The 12867-nt window shown below is 44.1% G+C and overlaps 1 protein-coding gene across 1 annotated transcript in view; it reads right to left on the bottom strand.

Annotated features, from left to right (window-relative positions):
• The window catches only part of LOC117884761 (unconventional myosin-X-like), a 257754-nt gene that overhangs the window by 65424 nt on the left and 179463 nt on the right, over window positions 1–12867 (bottom strand). Inside the window, exons 26-28 of the mRNA XM_034785520.1 lie at window positions 11316–11439; window positions 2353–2596; window positions 147–242 (exon numbers count right to left, since the gene is read on the bottom strand). Coding sequence (XP_034641411.1) covers window positions 147–242; window positions 2353–2596; window positions 11316–11439 — 464 coding nt within the window. The remainder of the gene's footprint in view (window positions 1–146; window positions 243–2352; window positions 2597–11315; window positions 11440–12867) is intronic.

Below are 12867 nucleotides of genomic sequence, written 5' to 3'. Positions count from 1 at the left end.
TGTAATGAAGCTCAGAAACGAATCCCTTCTCATCCCAGCAGAGGAAAGTTAATGGACTTTCTAGGGCAGAGTTGAGATTCATTGCAGGAGCAGCATGGGAGAAACCCAGTAATGAATGAAGATGGATAATAAATTCCCTCTTGTACCTGGCATCTTCTGGTGACTCTGCCACAATGTGGTAAATTCTGTCCTCGGTCACAATATCCAGAGCATTCTCCTTCTCATGAATATCCACAATCTCCCTGTAACACAGTGAACGGTGAGACCCAGCAAGCTGAAAAACTTCCATAAGCATCACATTTACTCCATATGCCTGATTTTTTCATGCTGTACCATTCACAGTAGCAAATGAAATGAATGGTGTCTGGCATGCCAATACTTTTGTTGAAACACAGGAATTCCACTGGTCAATAGCAAGAATTTCTGAATCCCCCTTAAAATGGCTGTACAGCTAACCTATACAAAAGCAGAAGGCACGCATACCAATTTAATACTTTCTTTAAACCGATCAGCAAACAGAGATTTGAATGGCCAAAAAATAAAACGGGAAGGTGGACAGGTAGAGCTATTTACAGCAGCCATGACTGCTCATTTGTTTTGTTTCTTGGTAGGGCTGTCAATTGCAGTTAACTCAAGTGGTTAACTCAAAACAAATTAACTCGATTAAAAAAATTAATCGTGATTAATCACAGTTTTAATTGCACTGTTAAACAATAATAGAATACAGTAACTCCTCACTTAATGTCCTCCCGCTTAACGTTATTTCAAAGTTACATTGCTGTTCAATTAGGGAACATGCTGTTTGGCGGCGTTTAGGACTTTTGGGCGGGGGGAGGACGGAAGGAGCAGGGATGTGACATGCTCTGGAGAGGAGGTGGAGTTGGGGTGGGAAGAGGTGGGCCTGGAGTGGAGCGGGGACAGGAAGAGGCAGGCCTGGAGCATCCTCCGGCAAAGTCGGCACCTGTTCTTCTCCGGGGAAGCTGTTGCTGCTGCTGGTGAAGGTGCTCCCTAGCGTCCTTGCCTGCAGCGAGCTTTGCCTGTGTGAGGTAAGCCAGGGGCACTTCCCAACCACTGTACAGTACAGTACAGTATATAATGCCTTTTGTCTGCCCAAAAAATATTTCCTTGGAACCTAACCTCCCGCATTTACCTTAAATCTTATGGGAAAATTGGATTCGTTTAACATACTTTCACTTAAAGTTGCATTTTTCAAGAACATAACTACAACGCTAAGTGAGGAGTTACTGTACCATTTATTTAAATATTTTTGGATGTTTGGATGTAAATACCGTCCAATGCTGACTACAACAGTGCCATACAAATGCCTATTGTCACAAGATCCATCCCCTATTGCCTGTCTCACTTTCAGGTGACATTGTAAACAAGAATTGGGCAGCATTATTTTCCATAAATGTAAACAAACATGTTTGTCTTAGCAATTGGCTGAACAAAATAGGACTGAATGGACTTGTAGGCTCTAAAGTTTTACATTGTTTTATTTTTTAGTGCAGTTATGTAAAAAAATAATTCTACATTTGTAAGTTGCACTTTCACGATAGAGATTGCACTACAGTAATTGTATGAGGTGAGTTAAAAATACTATTTCTTTTATCTTTTTTACGGTGCAAATATTTGTAATAAAAAAATAATATAAAGTGAGCACTGTACACTTTGTATTCTGTCTTGTAAGTGAAATCAATATATCTGAAAATGTAGAAAACATTCAAAAATATTTAAATAAATAGTATTTTATTATTGTTTAACAGTATGATTAAATCTGCAATTAATGGTGGTTTTTTTTTATTGCGCGATTAATTTTTAAAATAGTTTGGCAGCCCTATTTCTTGGTACTCTAGGTGGAGACAGTATGAGGGTCTGATTCAATCTCTGGGTTCTACCATTGAAAGACAGGATGCCTGGCTCTTGCAGCCCAAAAATCTGCCCACAGGTTGGGGGAAGGCACAGCACTATAACACCCCGACAATCAAACTCCACTAGGAACCCTGGAGTTGTCTGGAATAGCGCTGAGGCAGATGGAGTCGGGTGGGGCAGAGCACATGGGCAATGTGCTGAATTAGTGCCTCTCTTGGACAACCTCTGTCAGTGGCTACTATGCAGCCTCAGCTGGGGTCTGAAGCTGCTCCCTACACTGGACAAGGAACTAGAAAATGTCCAATAGGGAGCAATCCTGCTCCCCCAGAGATCGACTGGATGATCCAACAGGATTTTCCTTCTCTACCCTCAGATTCCTCTAACCCTATACAATATTTCTAGGCTAGTGCAGCAGCCTTTATCACTAGTGATATGGACAGAGAATGCTGGAGTTTTATTGGGTTCGTTCTTCTCACTCACTTTGCCCTTCTGATGTCTATCGTCCCCTTCAGTTTTTCCTCACTGTCATTCTCAAAGTACATCAACTTAGATTCTCGAAGAACAAACCAGCGGCGCTTCCAGTTACGGCGAGACAGAGTTGACAAGCCGCCTCCTTTTTTATAGAGCCAGCCTGACTTCAGGGCCTCTTGCTTAGTTCGGAACCACATGAAGGCCTCATTCTTCAGAACACACCATCGCCGTCTCCATGGGTTCATCAGACCCCCTGCAGAAAGGAGAGAGCGCAAGACATTATCAACTCTGCAGCATCACGCATCTCCCTAGTCTAAGCCTTGTGTCTCAATTAGACATCTGGGCACCATTTCAGATCCGTGCCTGGGCACACATAGCAGGAATTGAGGACTGGAATAGAAATAAGGCTGGGATTAGAGTTTGGCCAAAGAAAGAACAGAATCAGACATTCAACCAAACATGAACAGTTTCTGAGAAGTGAAAAGTGCACTCTGCTTTTGTTTTCTTGTAGAATTTGTGGAAATTCTCACTTGCTTCTCATTTTTTGGTTCACTGTTCGTCTGAAGCACCAAGATGCTGTTACAAATGTGCATCCTGAAGTTTTTGTGGCCCACCTGAAACCAGGAAACACTGAAAAGCTAGAGAAAAAGAACAGACTTCACAAAAATTTCATTTTAAAGATGGCTGAATAATCTGCAGAGAAACAGGACCTTATGTAATCCAAACCTTGGCACCTTCTGAGGTTCCTCCCATCAGCACATAGCAAAATCACCGATTCAAGAATTCCTGTGAAGTGAAGACCAGCAACAACAATTACAACTCCTCCGCATGCATGCAATACAAACAGAGGTTCCTCCTTCACTCCTTCGTATTTCTGCTCCAGAGCGCACACGCTGCTTTCCCAAATTTGCAAAACAGATGGATGTTCACCACACTATGCTCTTGCTCTGTTGTTTACACTGCCTCTTGCAGAACAGAGGCTGCTCTAGACGCAGATTTTAAAACCAGAAGGGACCACTACAATTATTTAGTCTGGCATTCTGCAGAACACGGGCCGCCATATCCTACAATGAGCACAATACCTTGTGACTGAGCTACAGGCATGTCCTTTAGAAAGAAATATTCAATCTGAATTTAAAGACTTTGGGCCACATTCTGAAGCTGAGTTACATCATCTTTGGGCCACTCAGATAGTGCAGAAGGATTGTAACACAGCAGTAAATGCCAAGCAATGAACTACCCAGGTTCTGCTATGGCAGTCCTCCACCAGCATGGGAGCCACTAAGGACATCTTAGGGTGAATGTGTAGATCCATTTATTACAATTGTAAGCTCAACTGTGACAAGTGAGTGAAAATCCATAAAATATCACAATAACCTATATCAAAAAATGTCAGTGGGAAAAGGTGCAAAAGGGAGACAGAATAACTAAATTAATCCAAACAAAAAGGCCAACTGATATAACTCAAGGACTGTGTTAAGATCATGTCTGTAAACAAAATGAGTGTGGGACTGGAAATCAATGAATCTAAATTGGTGTATCAACTTGGAAAGTAGGCCTAATTGATAAACAAAATAATGAGGAGATTAGCCCATCACTCCCCTTTTGGAATCCTCAAATAAAAGACTTTGTAGGGCGAATTGGGCTGTCTGGGAGATGGGTGGACCAGAAGGAGCAAGCTTCACAACCAAGATGGCGGCATCACCTTCTCCTGGGACCCAGAATCCACTGTTACTCTGTTGGGCCTTTCTCATCCTGATCCTGAGAGATCCTGACCAGACTGGAGAGAGGAACCCATAGGCCATTACAGTCTCCACAGAACACCAGTTGGCAGCAATACCCACTGCACTGGGAACCCCTAGAACACAAAGCTTATCAAGGATGGGAAGGGGAGACAACTCAGCTGAGCTCCTAACAGCTACTGCCCCTGGACTCACCCCATGGCCCAAGTATCCACCCCGAAGCACCACGTGGGGAAGGAGCTCCCCACACCTAATCGGGAGAAAAGGGAAGAGAGGGTTTCCATAGGTATCCTCACCACCCACTTGGATAACAACCATCTCCTGTTGTTAACTAACATAGATAGTCCTGTAGCTGTGGGATTCTGCATAGTCTCTTTTCTAAAATGAACATTCCCAATCTTTCCTGTCTCTTTTTATCTGAAAATCTGTTACTCTAATTATTATTTTCTTTATTTATCTGTGGACCCCTTCTATTTCTGCTATATCATTTCTGAGTTAGAGACAACACTCAAGATCACAGTATTAATTGATTCAGAGAGTTAAAGGCCAGAAAGAACCATTAGATTATCTAGTTTGATATCCTATATGTCACAGGAAATTAAATTTCACCATGTTACCTTTATATTGAGCCTAATAAATTGGGTTAGATTAAAGCAGCGGTTCTCACACATTTTAATGGGGTTGCCAGGGCTGGCATTAGACTTGCTGGGGCCAGGGGATGAAGCCGGAGTCTGAGCCCCACTACTCGGGGCCAAAGCCCAAGCCCCACCGCTTGGGGCTGAAACCAAAGCCTGATGACTTTAGCCATGGGTGGCGGGGCTCAGGTTACAGGCCCCCCGCCTGGGGCTGAAGCCCTTAGGCTTCGGCTTTGGTCCCCCTGCCCAGGGTGGTGGGGCTCGGGCTTTAGTTTTGGCCCCAACTCCTGGGGTCAGGTAGTAATTTTTGGAGGGGGTTGCAGTGCTATGAAGTTTGAGAACCCCTGGATTAAAGCATCTTCCCAGAAAGGCATTCCGTCTGGATCTGAAGACATCAAGAAATGGAGAATCCACCACTTCTCTTGGTAGTTTGTTCCAATGGTTAATCACCTTCACTATTAAAATGGTGTGTCTAATTTTTAATTTAAAATTTGTCTGGATTCAGTTTCCAGACCCTGGTTCTTGTTATGCCTTTCCTCACAAGATTAGAAAGCCCTCTAGTATCCAGTATTTTCTCCCTGTGAAGAGACTTTTACACTATAATCTAGTCACTTCTCAATCTTCCTTTTTGATAAGTGAAACAGTTTGAGCTCTTCAAATATCTCATTGTAAGGTATTTTCTCTCATCCTCAAACCACTTTTTTGGTTCTTTTCTGCACCATGTCCATTTTTTCAATGTCCTTTTTAAAAAGCACATACCAGAACCGTATGCAGTATTCCAGTACTGTCTCATCAATGCCACATACAGAGATGAAATTACCTTCTTACTCTTTCTCCTCAGTTTATACACCCAAAGAGAACATTTACCGTTTTTGCCACAGCATTGCAGTGGGTGCTCATGTTGTGTTACTTGTCCACTATTACCCCTAAATCCGTTTCAGAGTCACTGGTTTCCAGGATACAGGCCCCCATTCTGTAGGTATGGTCTGCATTCCTTGTTTGTAGATGCACAGCTTTGAATTTGGCTGCATTAAAATGTATTTTGTTTCAATGGGCCCAGTTTACCAAGTGTTCCAGATTGCTGTGTATGACTGCCCTGACATTGTTATTTATATTCCACCAATCTTTGTGTTTTCTGCAAATTTTATCAGCAGTGATTTTAGATTTACTTCCAGATGATTGATAAAAAATGCTGAATAGCATTGGGCCAGTCCCTACACAACTTCACTCAACAAAGATTTCCCATCGACAACTACTTTGAGATCAGTCAGTTGGCCAGTTCTTAATCCATTTAACTTGTGCTCTATTGATACTGCATAGTGCCAATTTTTTAATCAGAAAGTTGGGTGGTACTCACTCAAACACCTTACAAAAGTCTAAGGGCTTGTCCACACAAAGACTCAGTGCACAGTACGTCAGGGTGTAAATGTACACCTCACCAGCTTGCCATGCAGTAAGTGACCATGTAAACCCTGTAAGTTTCAGGGTGTGTTTTGATATATGCCTGTTTCAAAAAGCACTATGGAACTTTTAGTGCATGGTCACAAGATCCACATGGCCACTTAGAGTACGTCTACACTGCAATTAAAAACCCGCAGCTGTCCCATGCCAGCTGACTCTGGCTCATGGGGCTTGAGCTAAGGGGCTGTTTAACTGCGGTGTAGACATTCAGGTTTGGGCTGGAGCCTGGGCTCTAGGGCCCTGCAAGTTGGGATGGTCCCAGAGCTCAGGCTGCAGCCCGAGTGCGAACACCTATACTGCAATTCAACAGGCCCTTAGCCTGCATCCCACAAGCCCTAGTCAGCTGGCACAGGCAAACCACAGGTGTCTAACTGCAGTGTAGACGTACCCTTAGTGTGTGGCAAGCCAGGGTATAAATCTACATTAATTTGCCAAACACTAAGTCTCTGTGTAGACATGCCCTAGATATATTACATCTACAAAGTTCCTTTATGAACCAAACTTGTAACCTCATCAGTGAATGAAATCAGGCTCGTTTGACAATACCTGTTTGCCACAAACACGTGTGATTAGTATTATATTGACTCAAGGATGCAGCCAATTGTTTGACTTCACACGCAGTTTGGTCTTAAAAACATTCAAGAGATCAAAGAACTACATTCCCAGTGTTGTTAACCATGACAATACTCCCTATCCGCACTTTGACATGTTTCCTGTTGGGCAGTAATGGAAACTGCCGGTATTATGCTCTTCCCACAATTCACCCACGTCAGGCTTCCCACAACACTGTGTAAAGCTGCAGTCAGCTCTGGCATTAGAGAATAGGAAACGTGCCGAATTACCAACACTGGGAATGTAGGATTCAAAATGGCTATGGGAAAGTAACAAGGTATGAAGGACAAAACTGGCACAAGCAAGTGGGTTAAACGTAAACTTTAAGTGATGTGCAAAGAATTTTGTAACTTCTAAAATCATACTATAAATACTACTAGCTGAAATGTGTATCTTAGAAGGACACTTCCTGTATAAGGTGAACATGCTACGAGAATTTGCTCCCTAGAAGGAGGGTATATGTGTCTCTTTTTCATATTATACTGCTTTATCTTTAGACAATGCACACAATACCCATTAATACATTCAACGTACATGTTTTGGCTAACAATTAACTATATTCCCATTCTTTATTAATTGAATCCCATACCAGCTTTTCCATTATTTTGCTCAAGATTAATGTCAGTCTACCTGCCTATAGTTACTCAGGTCATCCCACTTGCCTTTTTTGACTATTGGCACAACATTAGCACTCGTCTAGAAATTCCTTGGTCTTCCAAGATTTATTAAAAATTAACGTCAGTGGGCCAGAGAGCTCTTTGGCCAGTTCTTTTAGGACTTCTGGGTGCAAGTTATCCAGGCCTGCTGATTTTAAAATGTTTGTCCACAGTAGATGCTATTTAACTTTGTCCATTACTAATGGACTGGAAAGTACGTAATCATCCTGTTTTTTTCCAGTATGGACTTATTTTGGAACACTTCTAACTTTTCTGCATCAGCATTAAAAATTTTACCAAGTATTTTAGATGCCAGCATCCTGGTGATTTATAGAACAGTATCATAATATTTTCAGTATTATTCTCCACCCCAAATTAAACAGAAGTTTTTGTTGGACTGTTTACAATGATGCCTAGGTCTCTTTTCTATCTCTGACAGTTAATATTGAACCCAGCAATGCCCATGAGTAGCTAGAATTATTCCCATGCATTACCTTGCATTTATTAGCACTAAATTTCATCTGCCAAGGTGTTGTAGATTCACCTCACTTGGGTAGGACCTCTGATGTTTCTCACAGTCTTCTGTACTTCTGTCTAATGTAAATAGTGCTGCATCTTGTGTAGATTGATGGTTCACCCCATTTTAGATTCATGAGTAAATACATCTCTACCCAATATAACACGGTTTCACATACAACGCGGTAAAGCTCTGACACGCTGCTCTGAGCAGCGTGTTAAGGGTGCCGGGCTGGGGCCGAGGGGTTGGATAAGGGGCAGAGGGTCTTGGGGGCAGTCAGGGGCTCCCCCCACCCAGGGTTTAGGAGGCAGGAGCTGTGGGGGGGCAATTTGGGGGGCCCCGCAGTCCCAGAGTGGCCCGAGGGATTAGCGGGGGGCCGGGAGCAGCCCGCTCTGCTTCCTTTGTCCCAGCCCCAGCCGTGTCGCTCAGGGGGAGGGGGTTTGGGGGAAGGGATCCGCACCGCACTCACCAGCAGCGGCAGAAGCAGAGCAGCCTGGCCCCAGCCCGCTCCACTCCACCAGCTCCCAGCCACCCGCAGGTGTGTGCGGGACCTTTCCCCTCCCCTCTCCCCCCAGCAACACAGCTGGGGCCAGGGCAAGGAAAGCAGAGCGGGCTAGGGCCGCATTGCTCCGCTTCCCACCACCGGTGAGTGTGGCGGGCATCCTTTCCCCAACCTCCCCGCACTCACCAGCGGCAGGAAGTGGAGCAGCCCGGCCCCAGCCCGCTCTACTCTGCCAGATCTCAGCTGCGGCGCTCCACTTCCCGCCACAAGTGAATATGGGGGGGCTTCCTTTCCCCAACCTCCCCGCACTCACCGGCGGCGGGAAGCAGAGCGCCGTGGCTGGGAGGTGGCAGAGTGGAGCGGGCTGGGGCTGCGTTGCTCCGCTTCCTGCCGCTGCCGGTTAGTGCCTGTCAGGGGGTGGGGTGTGTGGATAGGGGTCGGAGCAGTCAGGGGACAAGGAGCAGGGGGGTTGGGTAGGGGGTAGGGTCCTGGTGGTGATTAGGGACAGGGGTCTCTGGAGGGGGCAGTCAGGGAACGAGGAACCGAGGGGGGGGGCAAAGCAAGTTCGATATAACGCGGTCTCACCTATAACGCGGTGAGATCTTTTGTCTCCCAAGGACCGCGTTAGATCGGGGTAGAGGTGTATATTAAACACCACCAATTCTAGTACCACCTAGTACAGAACACAAGGGCATCCACTGTTAACCATGATGAAAAAATGGAAGTTTTCAAATACGTTTATATCTTGGTCAAGCCAGAACGGAATTTCACTGGACACGGAAAAAGCACTTCTCTCATCCCGAGGCTTTCTCTGCCAAATTTCAAGGCCCTGATGCAAACAACGGTGGTGTCAGACCTCTCACAAAAGTTTACAAAAATCTTTTATAATGGAAATTGTTAGGTAACTCAAATAAGGAAAAATAGAATCATAGAAATGCAGGGATGGAAGGCTCTCAAGGGGTCATCTAGCTCACGCCCCCACACTGAGGCAGGATTAAGTATACCCAGGCCACCCCGACAGGTGTTTGTCTAACCTGTTTTTAAAAACCTCCAAGGATGTGGATTCCACAACCTCCCTATGTAACCTGTTCCAGTGCTTAAGTATCCTTACAGGTAGAAAGATTTTCCTAATATCCAGACTAAATCTCCCTTGCTGCAAGCTAAGCCAATTACTTCTTGTCCTACCCTCGGCAAACAGAACAACTAATCCTCTTTATAACAATCTTTTACATATTTGAAGAGTGTTACCATGTTCCCCCCAGTGTTCCGTTCTCTAGATTACACATGCCCAATTCTTTTAACCTTTCCTCATAGGTCATGTTTCTACACCTCTTATTTTTGTTGCTCCCTCTCCAATTGTTCACATCTTTAAAATGTGGTGTCCGAAACTGAACACTGTACTCTAGCTGAGGCCTCACTAATGCCAAGAGGAACAATTACCGTCCTTGTCTTACTTACACCACTCCTGTTAATACATTCCAGAGTGACATTTGCCCTTTTCATACTGTTGACTTGTATTCAACTTGTGAGCCACTATAACCTCCCAGTCCTTTTCTGCTGTACTGCTGCCTAGCCAGTTATTTCCCATTTTGTACTCATTCATCTGATTTTTCCTTCCTAAGCGTACTACTTTGCACTGGTCTTGATTGTATTTCTATCACTATCAGCTCTCTCTATAATAAAAAAGTATAGTGGAAGTAAATCAGAACCAGGGGACAGTGAATGAAACTGAAAGGCAGCAAATTTAAAACAGAAAAAAGGAAATACTTTTAACACAATGGATGATTACCTGTGCATCTGACTGCCACTAGATACTGTTGAGACCAACACCTTGGTGGAATTCAATAAGGGAGAAATTCTCAAAGCTGCCTAAGGGAAATAGGCACCCAATGCCAACTGGAAGTTATTTGCAATTCCAGTTGGAAGTTATGTCCCTATCTCCCTTAGGCTTCCTTGAAAGTCCCAGCCTCAAAGAGTGTGAATTTTTATTGATCATGGCAACATCCAAAGTTACAATAGAAAGGACTACGAATGTAGAAGAGTCATTAATCCTCCAGTTTCAAGGTATAAAACATTCACTAATTGAGGGGATCAGAAAAAAAACTTCCCCCCTAGGCATGTTATTCCATAACTATCCACTGGCCATTGTTTTAGGGCTCATCTACGCAGCGACATCCAGGAAAATTAATCTGAATGAACTGAAAGTGTGAATTTGAAGTGGATTAGTTAAACTGCATTAAACCCCTGTGGGACCTCCCTCATTCAGAATTAAAGTGACCTTAATTTGGTTCCACTCAATTCACTCTGGAAGTGAATTAAACTAAACCAAATTAAGGCCACTTAAATTCTGACTACAGGGATTTAGTGCCTATGTTCTGGCAAGGGGAATCAGCATGGGTGTGAACTTGCTTTTCCGAAGGGTCTCTACCTGGTGCTATCTCCCAGCAACCTGAAAGCCTCCTTCCTCCCTGGCATTACCTCTGTGGTCATACAAGCATTCCAGAGATTATCCAGTCTTTACATGTTCTACCCAATACTTTGTGCTGTCTTATCTCCCCAATGCTGTAGTTTAGTTTTGCTCATCTGAACTACAAATACCTCAGTGGACACCCTAATCTGGTGCGTATAAAAGGGTTTCACTAACAGGAACATCCACTCTAATCCCTTCTAAATCTCTCTTCTACAGAGATTTCCCATTTTTTCTTTGCTGGTTTGGATAAAATAAAGAAACAGAAAAAATGTAAGTAGAGAAATAAATAGAAAAAATGTGTGAAGAAAGGAAGGGAGAAGAGGCTGGGAGAACAAGATACTCTCAAAGCTTTCGTGGTATAGACTACAGCCACTTACCCTTCATATAGAGATAACTGTGAAAATAGGGTGGTCCTGAGCCATTGAAGATTGTGACCCGGCCATTGCAGAATTCTTCGTCTGTGTCTATATAAACATCCACTTCCTCCTCACTGTCCAGAAACTAGAAACAAAGAAAAAGATCAACTTCTCTAAGTCTAGGGCAGATGGGTACAGAACAACAGGGATCCAGCAGCCACATAACCAGATGTGAAACTTGAGTCAAACGCTCCCTAATGTCCCTTTTACACAAAGCAAACAATTAAAATAGGGGCTTGACACCTCACTCACTAGTTCCTAAAGTCAACATACTCAGCTAGCAATGAATTATTGAACAGAAAGAGAGCAGTTACCTAAAGTGATAAACCCTCCTGCTTCTGGGCATAATCCAAAATTTACTTAGTAGGGTTAGAAAGATATTTTCCCTTTGGGAACGTTCTTCCATAACTGACTATTGCAGGATTCCATGCTCCTTCCTCCAAAGCCTCTAATACTGGCTGCTGCCAGAGACAGGATACCGGACTAGGTGTAGTACTGGTCTTATCCAGTATGGCAGTTCCTAAGTTACTATAATTGCTTCCTGATTATCAGGTAATAAGCATATCCTGGGCTAAATGAACTCGAAGGCCAAAAACACAGAATATTCAAATATGCTATTTGGCCTCTTTCCCAGCACACTGATTGGCTACTGTAAGTCTTTCTGCTTTCTTTGGGAATTGTCCTCAGAACTACAACCATATGCCCACAACAAAGATAGTTGCCTCAATTTCTGACGTTCTGTCCCCATCCTCATAAGAGTGAGAGAGTCCAAGGAGGCGTATTTGCTGTGAGTCTGTGCATAGACAATTTCAAAGGCAGTAGCTTGTTAGTACACAGGGATCTGTTCAATCATTGGACAGCTACTGAGAAATAACAGGTCACTGTTTATTCAAGTCTATGGTCCAATTGGCTACCAGTGGAACCTCAGCCAGAATAAAGTGCTATACACTTTCAAATCCTGATTGCTATGTTTTGAATAATGTTCACTCTGACTAGATGTGAGTTTAATGCTGATGAAGGCAGCCCCTTCATCCCCGCACAAACTGCATGCGCTCTCTATTCACTCCTCTCCTCGCTCTCTGCCATTGCCATTCACTCTCCCTGATCTTGATTCTCACCTTTTCCCCTCTCATTCACTCTCCCGCTTGCTCACTGCATTCAAAATCAATTATTGCTGCAACTTCACCTCTTTGTGGGCCCCTGCATCTGCCGCTGTTGCCCAGCTCCTGCTGGTCTCCTGGGCTCTAGAAGGCCCTTAGGCTGGTGGGGGCAAGCATCACCCTTCCCCATCAAGCCAGAGGATAGCTACTGGGATCTGTGCTCCCATGCCCTTGAGAGTGGGGATTGAACTGGGATCTTCATGACCCCCCCCACAGGCCTAGGGATGGGTGGGGAGTCTGCTTGGCACACTGCTTCAAGTTTAGGATCCATAGCGCTGACCTAGTGTACCTTCACTCTTGCTCTAAAACTGCAGCATGGAGGGCGAGGGGAGTCCAGATTAAAGCTTCTGCCC

This window comes from Trachemys scripta, chromosome 11, assembly GCF_013100865.1.
Source record: "Trachemys scripta elegans isolate TJP31775 chromosome 11, CAS_Tse_1.0, whole genome shotgun sequence".
NCBI lineage: Eukaryota > Metazoa > Chordata > Testudines > Emydidae > Trachemys > Trachemys scripta.
Note: the sequence above shows the minus strand (reverse complement) of the source record. Positions and strands in the feature narration are given on the sequence as shown.